The 21150-nt window shown below is 38.5% G+C and overlaps 1 protein-coding gene across 1 annotated transcript in view; it reads left to right on the forward strand.

Moving 5' to 3' along the window:
• Positions 1-6509: 6509 nt before the first annotated feature.
• cntnap5b (contactin associated protein family member 5b) overlaps positions 6510-21150 on the forward strand; it is a 544617-nt gene continuing 529976 nt past the window's right edge. Inside the window, exon 1 of the mRNA XM_028807238.2 lies at positions 6510-6824. Within this exon, the coding sequence (XP_028663071.1) occupies positions 6725-6824 (100 nt within the window). The 5' untranslated portion in view covers positions 6510-6724. The remainder of the gene's footprint in view (positions 6825-21150) is intronic.

A 21150-nucleotide genomic window follows, 5' to 3' on the forward strand; every position in this document is an offset into this window, starting at 1 on the left:
CAACACTATATATGGTGGGGATGGTGCGCTGCTGACCTCGACTCGGGACGTTGTGGGTCGGTGGGGGGAGTACTTCGAAGACCTCCTCAATCCCAATAACATGCCTTCCAATGAGGAAGCAGAGCCTGGGGACTCCGAGGTGGGCTCCCCCATCTCTGAGACTGAGGTCACTGAGGTGGTCAAAAAACTCCTTGGTGGCAGGGCCCCGGGGGTGGATGAGATACGCCCGGAATTCCTCAAGGCTCTGGATGTTGTAGGGCTGTCTTGGTTGACACGTCTCTACAACATCGCATGGACATCAGGGACAGTGCCTCTGGATTGGCAGACCGGGGTGGTGGTCCCCCTCTTTAAGAAGGGGGACCGGAGGGTGTGTTCCAACTACAGAGGGATCACACTCCTCAGCCTCCCTGGAAAAGTCTATTCGGGGGTTCTGGAGAGGTGGGTCCGTCAGAGAGTCGAACCTCGGATTCAGGAGGGACAGTGTGGTTTTCGTCCTGATCACGGAACAGTGGACCAGCTCTACACCCTTAGCAGAGTCCTGGAGGGTGCATGGGAGTTCGCCCAACCAGTCTACATGTGTTTTGTGGACTTGGAAAAGACGTTCGACCGTGTCCCTCTGGGAATCCTGTGGGGGGTGCTCCGGGAGTATGGGGTACCGGACCCCCTGATAAGGGCTGTTCAGTCCCTGTACAACCGGTGTCAGAGCTTGGTCCGCTTTGCCGGCAGTAAGTCGAACCCATTTCCAGTGAGAGCTGGACTCCGCCAGGGCTGCCCTTTGTCACCGATTCTGTTCATAACTTTTATGGACAGAATTTCTAGGCGCAGCCAGGGTGTTGAGGGGGTCCGGTTTGGTGGACTCAGGATTGGGTCACTGCTTTTTGCAGATGATGTTGTCCTGTTTGCTTCATCAGGCCGTGATCTTCAGCTCTCTCTGGATCGGTTCGCAGCTGAGTGTGAAGTGGCTGGGATGGGAATCAGCACCTCCAAATCCAAGACCATGGTCCTCAGCCGGAAAAGGGTGGAGTGCCCTCTCAGGTTTGGGAGTGAGATCCTGCCTCAAGTGAAGGAGTTCAAGTATCTCTGGGTCTTGTTCACGAGTGAGGGAAGAATGGAGCGTGAGATCGACAGGCGGATCGGTGCGGCGTCCGCAGTGATGCGGGCTCTGCATCGGTCTGTCGTGGTGAAAAAGGAGCTGAGCCGTAAGGCAAAGCTCTCAATTTACCGGTCGATCTATGTTCCTACCCTCACCTATGGTCATGAGCTATGGGTAGTGACCGAAAGAACGAGATCGCGAATACAAGCGGCTGAAATGAGTTTCCTCCGCAGGGTGTCTGGTCTCTCCCTTAAAGATAGGGTGAGAAGCTCAGTCATCCGGGAGGGGCTCAGAGTAGAGCCCCTGCTCCTCCGCATCGAGAGGAGTCAGATGAGGTGGCTCGGGCATCTGATCAGGATGCCTCCTGGACGCCTCCCTGGTGAGGTGTTCCGGGCACATCCAACCAGGAGGAGGCCCCGGGGAAGACCCAGGACACGCTGGAGGGACTATGTCTCCCGGCTGGCCTGGGAACGCCTCGGGATTCTCCCGGAAGAGCTAGAAGAAGTGGCCGGGGAGAGGGAAGTCTGGGCATCTCTGCTCAAGCTGCTGCCCCCGCAACCCGACCTCGGATAAGCGGAAGAGGATGGATGGATGGATGGATGGATGGATGAATATGGCATATGCCTTTATTTAACTATTTGCTTGGCATACATGATTTGTGTTAAACCTCACACTAAGTTTAATGCTTATAAGTTTTATATCTACTTATGCTAATACAGTGATCCCTCGCTATATCGCGCTTCGCCTTTTGCGGATTCACTCTATCGCGGATTTTATATGTAAGCATATTTAAATATATATTGCGGATTTTTTGCTGGTTCGCGGATTTCTGCGGATAATGGATCTTTTAATTTCTGGTACATGCTTCCTCAGTTGGTTTGCCCAGTTGATTTCATACAAGGGACGCTATTGGCAGATGGCTGAGAAGAAACCCAACTTACTTTTCTCTCTCTCTCTCTTGCGCTGACTTTCTCTGATCCTGACGTAGGGGGATTGAGCAGGGGGGCTGTTCGCAAACCTAGACGATACGGACGCTCATCTAAAAATGCTGAAAGATTATCTTCACGTTGCTACCTTCTGTGCAGCTGCTTCGTGAAGCGACATGCTGCACGGTGCTTCGCATACTTAAAAGCTCGAAGGGCACGTATTGATTTTTGCTTGTTTGTTTTTCTCTGTCTCTCTCTCTCTTTGTCTGCTCCTGACGGAGGGGGTGTGAGCTGCCGCCTTCAACAGCTTTGTGCCGCAGTGCTTCGCATACTTAAAAGCCAAACAGCCCTATTGATTTGTTTGCTTTCCTCTGTCTTTCTGACATTCTGTGCTCCTGATGCGCACTCCTTTGAAGAGGAAGATATGTTTGCATTCTTTTAATTGTGAGACGGAACTGTCATCTCTGTCTTGTCATGGAGCACAGTTTAAACTTTTGAAAAAGAGACAAATGTTTGTTTGCAGTGTTTGAATAACGTTCCTGTCTCTCTACAACCTCCTGTGTTTCTGCGCAAATCTGTGACCCAAGCATGACAATATAAGAATAACCATATAAACATATGGTTTCTACTTCGCGGATTTTCTTATTTCGCGGGTGGCTCTGGAACGCAATCCCCGCGATGGAGGAGGGATTACTGTACATGGATACATGACTTTTTATTTTCCATAGGCAAAGTTCTGTTCGTCAAGGATTACCATCCATTGAATTTTTGCTCTTTGGTAAAATTTGGGGTGTACAGATGATATCTGTAAGAGATATCTCTGCAATGTTACTTGGACTAGTATCAATCATTTATCTAAAGGTGCACAGACTGCAATCGAAAGAGGGGCCCCATCATGGAAACCAAGACTTTTTAGCTGACCTTAAGAGCGTCTGGCCCTGGTTTTTTAAGCCAACCACCCGTGATCCAGGCAAGTCAAAAATTAATAATGCCTTTGACTGTAATTAGAGAAAAGTTAAGCTCTTTTCATAAAATAGTGCTATCTTTTACAGCTCAGTAAAAGGGGCAAAAGAAGATTTAGTTGTAGAAAATGAATTAAAAATTACAGTAAGTATTAGTAATGAAGGAAAATGTTTACAATTTTGCCATTGAATGTTTTGACAGTGACATGGTGCTGCAATAGTTTGCATTGATGACTCAAGAGACTTAAGTTTGATTCCAGGCCTGTCCAGAGTCTCTGTCGACTTTTCTGTTTGACTTTTTCTTTGTTTCTGTATACATAGAAATAACAGATGTCAAAAGAGTGGAGGTGAGATTTTGGCCATAAAACAGAAGGTGTTGATGCAGCAAACCCAGATAACTTGACATTCCCTCACAGCCCAGGTTACATTTTTGGCCACAATAATCAGATCAGCATAGTTGGCAGACACTTCCCTAGCCCTCATGGACACATAAAATACCATTTCTCAATTGCAAGTCTCTCAAAATTCTTCCCTTTTTCCTGCACCATTACTTCAATGCATTTTGACGATTTTGATGAACTGGCTGAAAACGTCTGCATTCTCGTTGAACTCAAGGGTTCACTTCTCACTAAGCAACCAAATAGCCACCAGCCCTTTTTCTCATAAATATACCTCTATATATATAAAATCCAATGTCTGTCCGTCCACTTTTCACGAGAGAACTACTTAACGGATTTAGATCTGGTTTTTTTCTATATTTTGCTTGAACATTCTGGTTGATTTTGCGACTTCTCTCATCGCGCTAAGTGTTATAGTTCAGTTGTGGCATCGATTTATTCATGCAAATCTGAGAGACAGGCTCCGGGCCAAGGGGAGGGGGAGGCGAGACCTCAGGGGTAGGGAGCCGTGCGGGGCCATCCTCACTCACGTACCAGCCTCCGTTCGAGTCGCTCTACCTCTCGCCTCATGTTGGAGCGTACTGTACTTCTGCTTAGCTAGTGATACCTGTTTGTTCAGCACACATTATCATCTAGAGATTGTTAAACAGTAATGTTTGACATTTTTGAGAGAGAGAGATCTCAGCTACGTGTGTTTTAGACAATTGTATATATTATACAATAATATATAAATATATATAATAATATATACTGTATATAAGATAGCAAAGAGAGAAGATAAACTTAAATATAAATAGTAAAGTAAAACACCACAATTACTGAAGCAGTGTCACAAAGGTATTCACAAATACTGTATATAAAACATTGAATAAACAAGCAAATATATTGTTCAATGTATTGTACTTAATTTACAAACAGTTCTATGCCTTTTGCTTAATTTCCAGCGAAAATGTCGTTAAACAGGAGAAATCCAAATCCTATGATTATATGCAAAGGTGGTCAATCTGGAGCAGGAGGCAGTAGTCCACTCAAAGGACCAAACAGTGCCTCAGGCATTGCAAGCTTTTTGAGCCAGGAAAAAAAAAAACACCTGTTTGGAAATAAAGTTAATTTAATAAAATATTTACTAGTTTACTCAATAATTTCTATATCTGTGAATATATTTTTTACTTTGCTAAAGTAATTGTAATATTTTATTTTAATATTAGTATTCAAGTTTATTGTCTCTCTTTTCTATCTTTATATTCACACATGACTAACCATTCAGGTAAGTTTAATAAACTTTGCACTTTGTTAAATTATTTGGGCTTAAGAAATATGTTGCATTTTAAGGCCAAGTTTAGTTAGTTCAGAGCAGTATGTGTAAAGTGAGTTTGTCATTACTACACATTCATTTTGATTCCATTTCAGTCTCCAGACATTATTGCACTGTATGTAAAATACAGGCATGCAGACCTTTCTCTGGACTAAGTAAATGTACTGTAACTGTGTGTTTGACCCATAACACTGCCCTGTAATTTCAAATTAGTTGGACTGCAATGTGTATAGAATGAGCACAAGAACTACCAATTTACTGTTTGCAATGACACGGATAAGACAAGAACAAAATGCCCTTTAAGAAAGACCAAGCGCTATTGCCTAAAACTCATTTCCCAAAAGATCATTATATTTTATACTTCATTAACTTCTTAGGTTTAAACATTTTACTTCACGTGATTAATATGTTGTAATTGGTTGTTTTTTACAGTTTCTATTGCATTTTTTAAGCAGATAACAGAAACCTTTTATATCTTCATCTTTCAAATAATTTATTAAATGATTTCTGTCGCGTACTGTTCATGCCTTTTCAGCATCAGAGAAAATCCTCATAGTAATTCCTTAAATTTAATCCGCTGGTGGGTTTGTACTAGACATGCAACAGTCTCCTTTCACTGCCATACTGTTTTGCCAGTTCTAAAAATCATTCTGCTTTGTTCTTCTGTTTTATCTGAAGATGATCGCTTTCTTCAGTTGTTTTAAAATCTCTGTAGTATATCTTGACCTTTTGATATATTTACTTTGCATTCTTCATTCCACTTAATCTTTTCTAAATCTGGCTCTAATACTGTATCATCTCACAATACTACTGAAACTTTAAAAGAATGTCTTAATATTTTAGTAATATGACTGCATTGATATTTGAATGTGTTTTACTTTGGTTAGAGTAACTTATCTGAGTGAGAACGTTTTCTTTACTCCAAATAACTATTCAACTGTTAAAGTGGTATTCCTAAAATGTATTGAAAATAAAATAGGTTGTTGAATAAAAAAACATTTTCTATATAGTGCGGTATGAAGGAAAATTGTACAAAAAAGCCATCATATAAGTTACTGTAAGTATCACTTACTGAAAATGTTTATTTGAAATTGTTATGAGTGTTTTATAGCATTCTTTTTAGTTGCATAACATTAAGGCTGCATGTAAACATGATTTGTCATAATGATTACTTCACTTCAATTGCATATTTACTTCCATAAAGAACAGACTCCATTATTTTATATTATATTAAAACTCAGACACACTAATGCCCTGCTATATTCTTATAAAACCTGTTGGATTCTAAATGTCCTTCATTTCTGAAGTTTCACAAACTAACTTGAAGGGATGCTGAAAGAAATATGGGCAACAATAAAGAAAATGTCTAAATATATTTACGAATTAAATACGTTAATGAAAATTCCGATTGCATACATTTTCTAAAATGTTCAAACAGGTCTATTGACATCTAGATGCTCATTTTCACCTCAACGGGTTAACTAGTCGTAAACTTAATTGAGGTACACAAGTGGGCCTTTCTAAAAATCATTAAATGTCAGTGCCTCCATATTTACCTCATAAAACAATAAATGATCTATTCTATTCTTATTTTAATGGCCGTGTTCCTGACAAATTGTGCTGGAAATAATGATAAATTCTGAATGAAGGAATCCTGAATCACTCGCATCGCTCTATTCCAATGTATGTTTTCAGAGGCGCCGAAACAACGGAGCTCTGAGTCAGCCAGAGGCGTGTTCGCTCATTGGGTGGAGACTTGAGTATGCGGCAGGCTGCGCGGAGCTGTCCACACAGCCAGTGCTGAACCTGAACTTCAGCCTGAGCAGTCAGACTAGTTCTCCGTTCCCAACAAGAAAACTCAGAGAAAGCCGCTACCTCTTTAAGAGCCACTGTGAGGGGAGTGTCTTAATTGTTATTTCAACCACTGCCCTGGCTCCTGAGTAAAGTGCAGAAATCAGTCCTACGGACAGCGAAACAGTGGAAATTCTGGACATATTTTGTACCAAACGGATTACCTTATTCCGGATAATATGTACTCGTGGGTGGGGAAGATGGAATCTGACTACTCGCTTTGCATCTTCAGCCTCGTGGTGTTCGGTGTCTGCAGCCTTGCACCTGCAGCTAATATCTGTGAGTACTTCTAACGCAGCTCTGCCTGCATACTTACCTGTTAAGCGTAAAACGTGCGTTCTTAAATTAAAAATACGTCTGACTGTGTGGCGTATAAGAAAGGGATCAGCAGTGTTATATGATTCCTTTGATGAGTTCATTACTACATTTCATTCATGTTTACTTTAGTGCAGAATACACTTAAGAGTAGTTGCCAAGGCTTGCATGGTAATTGATTACCTTACAATTTAAATAAAGTTCATATTGGCTGATCCGTATACATACATATATTTATATATACTGTATATCCATATGTGTGTGTATGCGTGTGTGTCAGTGAGCTGTAACTAAATCGTTCATGCATGGTTACTGCAAGCCCTTTCTTTAAAGTCATATAACGGTAGACTTGTCTGCTCATAGCTGGTGTTTGATTACAGTATATAGCAATTAAGCATCTCTCTGTAGTAAGAAATAGTGGCAGTAAGCATATATTTTATCGCCAACGTTTGCCACTGCTCCAGTGAACGTAGTGTCAAAAGTCCTTTATAAATTACAAACATTTACTTTCTTGCAAATAACGTGTAAATGAAACTATGCAGTAAATTTAAATACCACAAATCTGTGTAATTCACCCCTTGAGAACAAACGTATTATATATTGCACTGCAGTTTTAATTACTGTACTTCAATTTATTTTATTGCGTCTCCGGACGTGTACTATAAATGTGATCACTTAATAATTCACAGTACTGGGCAAGCCGGTAGCTCAATGTCCATTTTACTCGTGCCATTAGAAAGGAAGGTGGCACAAACGGTTACGAGTTTGTATGCAATTTTTGCGTTTTTGCACATCGTGTTTACACGTAATAAAAGACATAGCAGTGCACAAGCAAACTGCACCGATGATAGCAACACTTATGTCGTTCTATTATTTTTGTTTAATGTTTATAAATGAAGGATCAAAACTGCTATATCGCCGTGCACATTTACATTTTCCATCCACACTATTTCGGGAAATTTATTACGATTCTCGTTCGCTGAGCGTCAGTTACTGCGCGCAAAACGAGCTTCATTTACACATTTATCCTGTAGTCATTTTCAGATGAAGAAATATCTGTTTTTTTTCTCTTTGTAAATATGAAATTAAGTTAAAGACATAGGTGTCAGTGGAAATTTAAGGCTATAAGAAAGAAAGAAATAAAGAATTCTGAACTTTGTTGCTGCATATATGGGAAAATAAGAAACGACAACATTTTAAAGCAAATACTCCGCACAAAGCCATTCATTTCAAAATAAACGTATTGGATTTTAAATTTAAACGTGCTCTTATTTAAATGAAAGTAGACTCAGAACTGTTTAGTCATATATATTTTTTCACTAGAGGTCACTATTCTCTTTCTCGTGGCGTTGTTATTCTCCGCCACCTCAGTTTATCAGAAGAGGTCGTGAATCATTTCTTTGTTCGTAATTTTTAAGTAATACCAGCAACTCGGCATTAAAGTAAACTGGCGCAGAGATATATGGTTGGATATACATCTAAGTTAAAAGTAAATACATCTCGTTTTTAATACGGTAGCGAGCACGATTTCAACGGCACGTTAGCCGGTTAGCTATATACTGCAGTAAAGTTTACATATATCTGAATTAAATTATAACTGGAAACTGTGGAAGGTATCGTGGCACAGTCATTAGCGCGCCTGCCTGGCAGTTCAACGTGCGTGTTTAGGTTGACCGGCCCAGTCCGAAGGAATGTGTGTGTGTTAGAGTGTCCTATAGCAGGCGCCTCGCCCAAGGCTGCTGCTTACTTTGCTACCAGTGCCGCCGGGATAACCTCCGGCCTCCCGTGTGCCTGAGGTGGAATGAACGAAAGTGTACGCCGTTACTTCGGAACTGCTCGACGCCGATGCCGCGATCCTGGACCGGCGCTGACACTATCACACACTTCAACGCACTCATACCCATGCAGTTTAAGTTGACATGTAGCAGTTTGCCATGTTGGCCGATCTGGATTATCCGTTGTCCGCGTGCCTGCCTAGCTTTTATCCGGTCACCCCGCGTTCTCCACTCATCTCAAGGACGCGAGCGTTCAAGTACATTTCAGCTTCGTTTCACCCCGATGTCAGTGTGCTGGTGTGCACTGCGAGGGAGTGCTAGTCTGTGCAGGTTTGCTTAATATTCCATTTGTAATGGGAAAATAAATCACTACGCACCAGATAAGCAGGTTACAAGAACAAATGCATAGCTGTATGGAACCCAATTCATATAATTGTTCGTTGTGATTTAGTACACATTTCAATATCGTTGATAATACAATATATTCACATCTTAAATGCAACACAGTAAATGATCTCCATTTAAACTTATATTTTACCTCTAAATTTGGAAAGGATAAGGAGTCTGGCGTTGTTCAGCATCATTATTTTTTATCTTTCCCAGTTCCAGTTACTAAAGCAGCCAATTTGCTTGCTAACTAGTAGATCATATTCACAGAGGCATTCAAATTGAGTTTCATTTTTATATTTTACTTTCATTTTTCTAAGCAGTCCAGCCTTTATTTTAAGTATTTATGACTTCCATATAGTATTGAATTTGATCATATTCATATTAAATGATTTGGCAAGCAAACTAAAATCATTAGGTTTTACTTGTTATTGTAAATGCTTTTGCCATAAACATCTTTCTGAGTCAGTGTGAAGATTAAAGTATAAGAGGTAAGTGACCAAAGGAGGCTTTTAAATAATTGTTAGTAACTGCCCAGGTCATTACCAGTATTCACTTTTTTAACAAATAAAAAGATAGGAGCTCTTAGATAAATAATCACAATATGCAGTATGTGGCCTTTATTTAGTGCAGTACAGTAATTCTGGAGCAATTTGTGTTATTCATTCCTTCTGCTGAGTTACTCATTAATGTGCTAAACAGCAAGATCTGTAGTAAATTACCCTACAGCACAGACAGAGAGATACATATCAGGATAGACCATCGGTTTTTCTTTCTTTCTTTCTTTTTTTTTTTTACAAATTTATTTGCTAAAATATACTTCTGGTTCAGTTTTTTTTAAATGGATGTGTTTGACATTATGATAATAATAGCCATCTTTTACATGTTATGTAAGTTTGAAAGAGCATATAGCTGGCTGTCCATGGATATGCACCTTCTTTTGTCTAAAGTGCCATTATTAACAAAACTGTGGTCAAATCCTACCTTGTGCAGGTGTGGTATGAATTGTGCCCAAAGTCAGAATGACACAAAACAATTGCCAGTGTAAATAACGTAAAAAGGTTTGGTCCAAAACACAGCTAGCAAAGTTCATACAAGTGATGCCTTTTTTTCCTCTCTCTCTCTCTCTCTCTCTCTCTCTCTCTCTCTCTCTCTATCTATCTATCTATCTCTGTGATGTGCTTCACAATAAATGGAAAGTAGTTTTAGATCCTTTAAGAATTAGTAAATAGAAAATCTTATTTTTGCATTTCGTCTGCTAATTTTTCAAAACCCCATTCAGATTTTGTTCCAAACAGAAGCAAGTCTTATTTCATATAGCACCTTTCTATAACAAGCACTAGCCCAAGATCCTTCACAAGAACTGGCTTTCTTTGGGCTGCATACTGTGTCTGAGGCAGAGTCACTGCCATTATGTTACAAGTACTCTATCAAAAGTATACCCCAATGTAAGGTGGATTTTGCAAACAGGATTTGAAATTTATTAAACCATAAAGATGCTTTCATATTTATCAGGGTTGACTCAGTCAGGAGCAAACACAAGATACAGACATAGGCACAAAAATAAGTTGCCTTATAAGCTTGTTTTTTACAGCATTTTATTAACATCCACTTTGTTGTTCGTTTGGCTGACCTGCTGGTCAACATAAGAACAAAAGAAAGTTATCAAATGAGAAGTGACCTCTGAGTCAATCTAGTCTCTTCAGATAATCGGCAGTCACTAAATGTTGTCTCCATAAAAGGTGAAAATGTCGTTTTTAAAATGGACGGATGGAAATTTCTTAGAGCCATAAAGGTTTCATCAGAGTGCTCCTAGGAGTTATGGAAGACTTTTCCTGTTCAATGCGTACTGTCTATAAAGAACCATAGCTATTGTCTTTTCCTGAGAGTTGGGATCCACCGTTCAGAAGAGCACAGGTTATGAATGGTGATCTATTGGGATTAGTTATTCAGTTTTGCATTCAGTAGGGCAGCACATAAAAATTTGAAAAAAAAATAATGAAGAAGCTCATGAAATGGATAAAAAGTTAGCAGTCTTTTTATTTAGGAAAAGATATCATATTTAAAATGTTATGATAATACATGCTTCCATGACAATATAGAATAACATTTTATGAGTGATAGATCTGTTAATAGAACTCTATTCTATAAAGTGGATACATAACCTTTCTGCAGTAAACTTAAAATCTCAACATCTTCACTATTCTTATTAGTAATATGGTCCATGGCTGCAATCACATTACCTTTTTACGGATGAAAAGATGCATAAGCACTACATTTATGAACAATTCAGAAACTGTTCCAGCTTACATTTGTCAGCTTAAATAAGGCTGCCTTGATGATGACATGAGCAGCTCCATCTGTTTAGTGAAATGGAATCCTTGAATATTACACATTACATAGATTTCAGGGTTTTTTTTTATCTTATCAGCAGCCTAGTCAGAAATGAGGCAACAGTTAGTGTAATTGTAAGGCACAGATGTCATGTAGTATGAATATGCGTGTGTGTACATACCTATAAGTGTGTGTGTGTGTATACAGATGTCATATAGTATGTATGTGTGTGTATATGTATACATTGTGAGGAGTGAGTCACTGTCTTGAACCCAAGAGAAGACGCCGAGTACACGGACTTCAGGAAAAACAATTTTATTCCAACCAAAACATGCATAGTCAGTGTCTTTATTCAAATTGGAGCAACCACTTTTATATACACAGTCATAGCAAACAAGGAGTAATGGGGCCAGAAATCCCTGCTTGCATTGATATTGCATTGAATTTCAGAGCACCGCACGGCTGGGGGACTTACAGGGTCTCAAAAACTTCACTATATACATCGTATATATAAACATTTACATGTGGAAGTATGAGTGTGTCTGTCTGTCATGTGTGGAAGTGAGAGGCTACAGCATGAAGCGCCAAGAAATAGACTCTGTCGTCAAAATAAAACCGTCAAGAAAAGAGAAACTCACTTAGCTGCTAATACACAAGCAAGGCAAGCACATCGGCAAATAAAAAACCACTGAGGAAAGAGAACCTCACTTAGCTGCTAATGAACAACCAATGCGATTGATTGATTGAAGTGCCAGAATCCATTGTTTCTAGGAGCCAGGGCTTTTACAGCATGGATTTAACACAGCTAATATATATATATAGTCTATACAGTATATGTATATCATATTTATATATTCATATGAATCTATATAAATAACATAGCAGGGTTACAAGTCAACTAGCAGAAATGAGCGGGATGCCACAATCACACAGGGACAACTTAATGTAGACAGTTAACTGAACATACCAAAGTTTGCATTGTGGTTGAAAACCTTCCTATGTACACAAAAGCTGGACATGTTACTCAAAACTAGTGCACAGGATCAGTGAGGCAGCAACTCTGCATCCCCATATCTCCTGTACATACAATAGATAAAATATATATATAAATATCTGTAAATATGCTATATATGCAATTAATGTTTACATTATGCAAGCCATTTCATTTATTTTGTGCAATATATATGATAGCTTACATTGCAACAGATAAATATATAGAATATTAATAATCTACTTATGATTTGGAGTAATAATTTTTAACTCCCAGCTGACTAAGTGTTTGGAGCAAGCCAGTTATGCAAACTAATAAAGAACATTGCAGGATAGATAGAGACAATGATGGTTCTGATTTCTTAAGAGACATTAAAAATATAATCAATTTAAATTACAGAATACAAAAGACAGCAATGGAAAGTTCAAAGGAAAACAAATTATGTTATTCATTTATAATGTTATATCCAGATGATATAGAGATAAAATAAATGCACATCTTAATGCAAAAGAAACAGAAATAATGACTGTGAACTATGAATATCCTACATTTTGTAGAACAATGTAGAAAATATCTCAACGGTAAGAGATAATTTTGTATAATAAACTGATTTTTGATATCACTTACTTGCATTGATAAATATGTTTGTATACAAACCATAAATAAGATCAAGAAAAAAAAGGGATACAGGGTGGGACTTGAACCAAACTGCTGTTAGCCTGCGGTTGGGCATACTACCTGCACTGCTCTGCAACCACCGACCGTCACCAACATCACCCTTTTGATAGTTAAATGCATAACAACAGGGCTGTTTTTTTTTCTTTTTCTCATTTGGAGGTTGGATTTTTCTGTGCCTCACGAGATTGATCCATTAGCGACAATTCCTTTTCTTAGGTTGCCTGCAAATTGACAACATTTCTAGTCAGCTAGTAAGTGAGAAGAAGGCAAATGTTGAGGTAAGAGAATCTGGTGTGGAGGTGGTAGATGTTGTGTTGAGGAGAAACAGACTAAGATGGTTTGGGTGTGTGGAGCGAATGATATGAGGATATTTGGGTGAAAAGGTGCTCCACGATTCAGGTGGAGAGGATGATGTCAAAAAGAAGACCAAAGAAATCATAGGTGGAGGTGGAGGTGGTGTCAGATGATGTCAGAGAATGCCCAGGACTGTTGAGAGACAATGGCTAACCTGTGTACACCCAGATGATAATGAATTTATCTATATTTTTATAGTAAAAATATATAAGGAGAAAACAAAAGAGTTTGGGCTCCATTAGGGGACCCTGATTAATGTCTTGTCTTGAAATAAAAAGAAAAAGGCTAGATGTAATGACAACAGCCAAATAGACACACAGAAAAAATTGCATATGTTTACATGACACAGCTCCTCTTGTTTGAAGTATAGTCTATCAGGAACCAACCTCATTGTATGGCACATTCACATACTCATCCATACTCACTCACAGTGGGCTACCTTTATTTATCAGAAATGTTTACCCTTGCACCTTTAGAGCATGAACATTTATTTTTCTTGTAAATATCATCAATTCCAAAAGAGGTCTTTTGCTATTTTTTTCACTAAAAATTGTATTAATAAGTTGAAAAGCAGTATAGCCTTTCAACATCTGTAATAAGATGCTGCAGATGTTCTATCAGACAGTTGTGGTGGGCGCCCTCTTCTACATGGTGGTGTGCTGGGAAGGCAGCATAAAGAAGAGGGACGCCTCACACCTGGACAAACTGGTTAGGAAGGCAGGCTCTATTGTAGGCATGGAGCTGGACAGTTTGACATCTGTGGCAGAGCAACGGGCGCTCAGCAGGCTTCTGTCAATCATGGAGAATTCACTGCATCTACTGAACAGTATCATCTCCAGACAGAGGCCTCGCACTCTCCACCTTGCATTTTTTAACTTGCACTGGATTTTTATCACTCTTTAATTAATATTTTTTTATCAGTATGCTGCTGCTGGAGTGTGTGAATTTCCCCTTGGGGATTAATAACGTATCTATCTATCTATCTATCTATCTATCTATCTATCTATCTATCTATCTATCTATCTATCTATCTATCTATCTATCTATCTATCTATCTATTAGATAAGGATGAGGACACAACAATAAAAGATTTTCATAATTTATAAATATATTTATATATAAACATATATATATGAAGAGTAACCCCACTCTCATTCCTGATACTGAACTGATACTACATTGCATGTACTACATGCTAATCTGAAGTATGCTTCTGTTATTAAACTGTAGAGCATTAGTTGCTTTCAAAATTCTTGAACCACATTATGTATTCAACTTTAAATCAGAATTCAGATGTATACTTAACTTTATATTGCCAAGGAATTTACAATGCAGTGAACTATAACAATAAATAAAAAAGAGATTATACATAAATAAAAAAGACACAAGGCTGGTCTTAAGGGTTTGAAGATATTTTCCCTCTTTGAGATGAGGAGATTTAACCTGCATGATACCCACATTGGGCTGCTGATCTGGTAACCTGATTATTTATACTGTTTATAATCTGCCAGTGTTATAAAGAGCTGAGAATGTATGAAAGAAGTTTGTAAACTTGAATATTGTACCGTATATCTGAATGTAGCATGAATTTTAAAATTCTACCAGAGCTGAATGCAGCATGTAAAATCTTCTAAAAGTGTTATTAAGTAGAACAACAGGATATGCATTATATTTGCTCTGATTATTCTTTTTTTTGTATATTTTATATTGAAGGCTATGTGCCACTGTCCTGCAGGGCTATATTGGCTGCAGTATTTTATTGTAGTAAGTTAGAAATCAACAGCCTTTTACACATTTTTAATAGAAGTGTGCTGTAACTCCAGCTATAGACACTTCAGGCAGACAAGTGGTCTCAGAAGCAATATCTGTGGTAACTACTATCTGTGAGAAGAAGCAGAACAAAATGAAGACAAAAATGACACTAAGCTGAAAGGTCAATTAAGTAAGGTGGTTGTTTACAGCTGAAATATAACTTCTGGTTAGCTGGAACAAAACACTTTGAGGTCATAGTGTGCCCTGCAATAGTTTATTGGCTAAGAATCAAACATCACAAAAGCAGAAATGGATTCCATTCCCTTGCCCTTGGTGATACACAGTAAATGATACCTCACCCAGTGCATGTGGAACCTGCATGTTCTCATCATGTTTTCCTCCAACCTCCCCAAAGATGTACAGTATCTGCTAGGTTTAACTGGTGAATTATGAGTGGGCTATGTGAAGGACTGATGTCCTGTCCAGAGCTTATTAGTACCTTGTGCCTGCTTCTGCAGGGGCCGGCTCCCACCTACCAAACTGCAGAAAATGTGGATAAAGTAAGTTTGAGAATGCTGCATTGTTCAACCCCGAAATGTAAACGGTCTAAAAGATGCTAAACATAAAACAGGTTAATTACCTAATCTAAAGTAATTTTGTGTGACACTACAAATGGATATATGCATTAAAATGAAGGAAGACCAAAATGTAAGTGTGTTAAATACACCAATATCTTGTTTTTTAATTGTGTCTAACACAAAATGTAGTAAACTTGCATTATTTCGGGTGCGCTACTGTAACATTTTAACAGAACAACAAATGTCTGTGAGTTCTCTCTATTCTTAGGTATTGTTTTACTGTGTAGTGTATTTAAATTGTACTTACAGTATATGATTTCAGCTTACTGGATCCACATTATTTTATTATTGTAGATTTTCTATTGTCTTTATTATTGTTATTATTATTGTTCTCCAGTCATTTTATTTTCATTTTTTTGTATTTTATATATATATAACTTGGCAATGACACATGTTTTCAGCACAACAAACAGTTTTGTCCCATGTATCTCATTTTTAAAATAAATGGTTTCTCAGGTCATTGCAGCATGACCTTGACAGTGAATACCAGTAAGCAATTGCTATGTTTTCTGTCACACAAACCAGCAACTCTGAAATTACTCAGCTGGACAGCTTCGATATCAAGAGGAATGCTGCATTAAGAATAACGGTATCTGATTTGCTATGCGTCTTGCTGATTTCCTAATCTCACAAATAAAACGAGGATAAGGAGCAGCAGGCAGAGCTTAAATAATTGTAAGCATTTTTTTTCACTTCATAAAGGGCTAAAGCTTTAAGAATGGTATTCACACTTATCTGTGGTCTCTTTTATGCTGTAGTTCAATAAGCCTCTGGTGAGACTGGCTGATCAGACGTAAGAAACATCTGATTATTTGCCAAAGAGAAGTGATTCTAAGTAAATAAATAGATGCTGTTTTTTCATTATAAGAATCTGTTACATTATGGTGAACACAAAGTATCCTATCCCCACCGTCAACAATAGTAGGTTTGCAAAAAAAAAAAAACAACTTAAATTTACAAAAGACAAACACCAATTTAAATGTACATCAATACTACATTTCAGTAACTTCGCCCTCCTGGATGCTTTCCCAAGACGTGGGCCTCTATGCTCACTGATTTTGCATTCTTTAAATTCACAGTAACTCAGCCACTGTTTTAGAGAACATTTATGAAAGTCAAGGTAAAGGTTGAAATCAAGGTGAACTTTATTATCCCTGTCTGGGAAATTCAGATAGACATGCACATTAAAATTTAATAACTAAAAAAATATACAAAAAGAAGTAGAAAGTGTGTAGTAAGACAAAAGGAAAAATGCTTTGCAGTACTGGCTGAGCATAACTGGCGAAAGTTCAGATGATCTTTTAGCTTTTATTGTACATTGCAGAATTCTATCACTGTCAGACTGCACAAACTGAATTTATGGTGCAGTTGGTGAGTGGAATGGTGAAGTTTTTTTTTTTTTTAACCAACTCTGAGTATACTGCTGCTGTTCTGTGGACATTTCATTATATGGTTTCATTTAGTTTTACCTTGAGTAAGTACTCTGTGTTTCCAAAAAACAAGGACTAACCTAAAGGAGAGAACTGCCTTATCATTTTGGGACATTATATACACCTTACATTGCAGTTTTTCGATTTTTTTTTCTGTTATTTGGGTTACATTGTTATGCTGCCATTCTGCGGTCTTACTTCTTTTCATTGCTGCCATTTTGTGTTGATCCATTCAGGGCTGCGATAATACTGTTTGCCACTGCAAAACTTATTGCCAGCCCTATGGAAAGGTAGTCCCTTAACCTTTTATGTCAGTATACTGTACCTATTTAAGATGGTGGCACACACAAGTGTCCAAACTTTTTCACTCCTAAAAAAAACACTTCGTTATGTTCATTAGTGCAATACAATTAAGGACTTACTTGCTGGTAGGAAGGATCAGTTTTCCTCTTCCTCTTGATGTTATGTTTTGGGTTTCTTCTTATTTTTCCTTCCTGGTACTGACCTTTTGCTTGTTTGCTGACTGTTCTTGTAAATTTCCCTGTGGATCTCCTTATCCTAATTCTTTATTCATTTATTTGGTCATGCCGATTTTATTCATTTGGCCATAACAAAAAACTCTATACATACCAATACACTGACTTATGTACAGTAGAACACAGTAGCGGACACAACAGAAACTGAATTGCTAAATCGTAACAATAAAATGGCTTATTTGGTCATCATCCTGGATTCACAAATATTTAACATTTGACTTAGCTCTAGGCTTAAAATTTTGAAATTCTTAATAAGAAGTTAGTTTTCTCCTCTGTAGTTTTGAGAAGACAAGTATAAAGCAAAGCTATGGAAAGACATTTATGAATTCCAAAAAAAAAAGCTGCCATGTAAAGGGTCACTTGAATTGGCATGTGTTTGTATATCAAAAGAGAACGCTGAACTGCCCAGGCACTGGCTTAGATTATTTTTATTTGGATATATTCACAGTAAATAAAATCAAAGTGAAGTGGATAGTGCCTTCAATTTCACAGATTTGTTGACATGCCTTTCAATAGAATCTAAATCAGACAGAGTTGCTCAATTTTTTTTTTTTTTACCCAGCTATAGTTATTCAGAGAGTAGAAAGGATGTCTCACAACTGTAATATGATGTATCTGGTTTATCATTATCATTCTCAGAATTTCAAACAGCTTTGTTATTTAGAATGAATCTGCTAAGTGTATTTCGCATGCGTAAATACTGGGTATCATTTCGAAATGTTAAGTTATGTACATTTAAGATATTTGGGTCATTATTTGCAAAAATTTGTTAAACGGTGATATGCACCTTTTGATATTGTTGATAATGATTTACTGTCTTTTTTAACATTAGTGTTTGGAATATCTTACTGATCAAATTTGTGTCTGAACTGTCCTATACTTATTGTAATATAGTGTAACAACCCTAGGGGGCCTGCCAGCCACCCAACCTGACACAGACAGATGCTAGAGGCACACTTATAAAAACAAAGACGTTTTAAATTTTTTTCTTCACTCGTGTGGGGAGTCTTCCTCGTCCTTATGAGCCCACAACACAATTCTTCTCTCTCTTTACTCCTCCCCTCCTCCTTGGCAAGCTTTGTCCATCTTCCACCTGACTCTGGCTCACCGAGTACTGTCCACTGGTCTCTTATATAAGTACCCCGGAAGTGTTTCAGGTGTTCGTTGCCCTACTTCCAGCAGCGCTTCTGGGTGTCATGGAAGAACCACCCACACAGGCTCAGGAACAGCTGTGGCGCCTTCGGATCCCAAGAGGGCTGTATCGGACTCCATCTCCCATGAAGCCCTGCGGGAGTCTGAGGTACGGCTGCCACCCAGGGGGGCTGCCATCTAGTGTTTCAGGGGAGGTAGTGTTCTGTCCACAGTGGCTCCCCCAGTCTCTCCATAGCAGAGGTGTCCCAGCCAGGCAAGGGCCTCGGCCATTTATGACAGTAGTCAACAGGTCAATAAAACTGCTCATAAGGGGCTGCTCATAACTGCAAAATTTGGGGTTAGCAAGTAGTGGATGCTGTGGAAGAGATGTTAGAGACTTTTTATGGACATATTTCTAACTATTATTGTTAAAGTGTACCTCAGAATACCAGGGACAAGGAAATGGGATGAGAAGGACGGTGACTAACTGTTCATCATATAAATATGGAAGATTAAATGAACACTGAAAGCTGTTCAAAATTCCTTGTTGTATCATATTTAAACCATTGCTGGTAACAGCTCCACTGTAGTTTTTGCATGGCTGTCCAGTTTAATTTGGCTTGAAATGAACACCCCGCTGTTCACAAAGTAATAGCTGTGTTTTTTATGTCATAAGCACCACAAGACAGATTACATCTTACTATTTAGCGAAACTCATCTCTGTGAGCTACCACAAGAGCATGAAGCCTTTTTCAGTTGACTATCAGAAGCACAAAATAGAAAAGTGGTACAAGCACTAATACCTGCAAGCACTACAAAGTTACAAATCCTAATCTCGCAAAGTCAAGTGTAGCTATTCATGTTTTCACTTGTGCAGCAGATGCACAATTGTCTTCAGCAGTCTATCGATTTCTCTTGCGAGGGGAATGTACTTTCAATGATATAAGCTGTTTTTTATGTCAGTCTTTAAGCTAGCAATATTGTCAGATCTTTACAATTAGTTTAGCAATGACAGGTTTGACTTCTGCTAATGATCATATCATTAAGTTACAGTCCCAGCGTACCAAGTAAAAAAGAAAAAAAAAATCAAAGATATAAAAATAAAATCCCAATCTCTTTAGTCTATTCCTGTAAAAATAAGCAAGCACTAGGGAGGATCTGATTTCATGAATTTAAAGGATGGGTACAGTTAAGATGATACTGTTTAAATCAACTATATTATTAGATATTGAAGAACAGCATCATGTGATGACAACAGTTGCATTTCAAGATCATTGCCAAACAGATTAGTCACTTTTTCTTCTTATTCCTGCACGTGTCTTTGCTTGTCTGTCGTCGCAGTTTGATTGTTTCACTGGTTGTGAAAGTGGAAAATGGTGTTGTGGGTAATAGTTACTATATTTTTCTGCCATTGAAATGAAGGCTGTCTGTCATGCATCAGTGGCATTGCTTTACATACTACCACCAAAACAATAAACAGAGGCCAATGTATCACTCACCAGTGAACTTGCACTAGGACGACCTCAACTTAGTTTAATACAGTCATGTGGCGCCCCGTCACAAACATGTCAGCGACCCATAGTTTACGAAACACTCCTCTATACAATGTTAATTTTACTAACTTTTTAAGCAATTGCTTTTCATTTACTCATTTACTTGAGTTTGTTGTTTTCCTATGTTGATCACCTTGGATATGTTGAAATGTGCACATTCGATTAAATGTGAAAAAGAACAAGAGATGAATTAAGTAAAGGAGCAGCCTGAATCGTGGTCTAAAAACAGGCAAGGTCTGTAACTGGGGAAATCAAACAGGTAGAAGTCAATTACCAACACTAATAAAACAAAATCACTAACCAAAATGCTTTCTAAATTTTGCAGTATTTTCTTTGAATATCCAAAGACTTGTACTCAGCACCCCATCATTGTACAGTGCATAGGTGAGCCTCAGTTTTCCTCAACCACATCCTCTACACCCTGTTCACCCATGACTGTGTCGCCTCCCACAAAGATAACATCATCCTAAAGTTTGCAGAAGACACCGCAGTGATAGGATGCATCACTGGTGGGCATGAGGTGGCCTACAGGAGAGAGGTGGACAGTCTGGAGTCATGGTGTGAGGACAACAACCTCATCCTCAACACAGACAAGATGAAGGAAATGATTGTGGACATGAGAAAGGAGAGGAGACCTCACCGGCCACTGTTCATCCAAGGGCTTGAAGTGGAGAGGGTGAGTAGCATTAAATACCTGGGGGTCTACATCAGTGAGGACCTTACTTAGACAC

The sequence above is a fragment of the Erpetoichthys calabaricus genome, chromosome 8 (genome assembly GCF_900747795.2).
Source record: "Erpetoichthys calabaricus chromosome 8, fErpCal1.3, whole genome shotgun sequence".
In the NCBI taxonomy this organism is placed as follows: domain Eukaryota; kingdom Metazoa; phylum Chordata; class Cladistia; order Polypteriformes; family Polypteridae; genus Erpetoichthys; species Erpetoichthys calabaricus.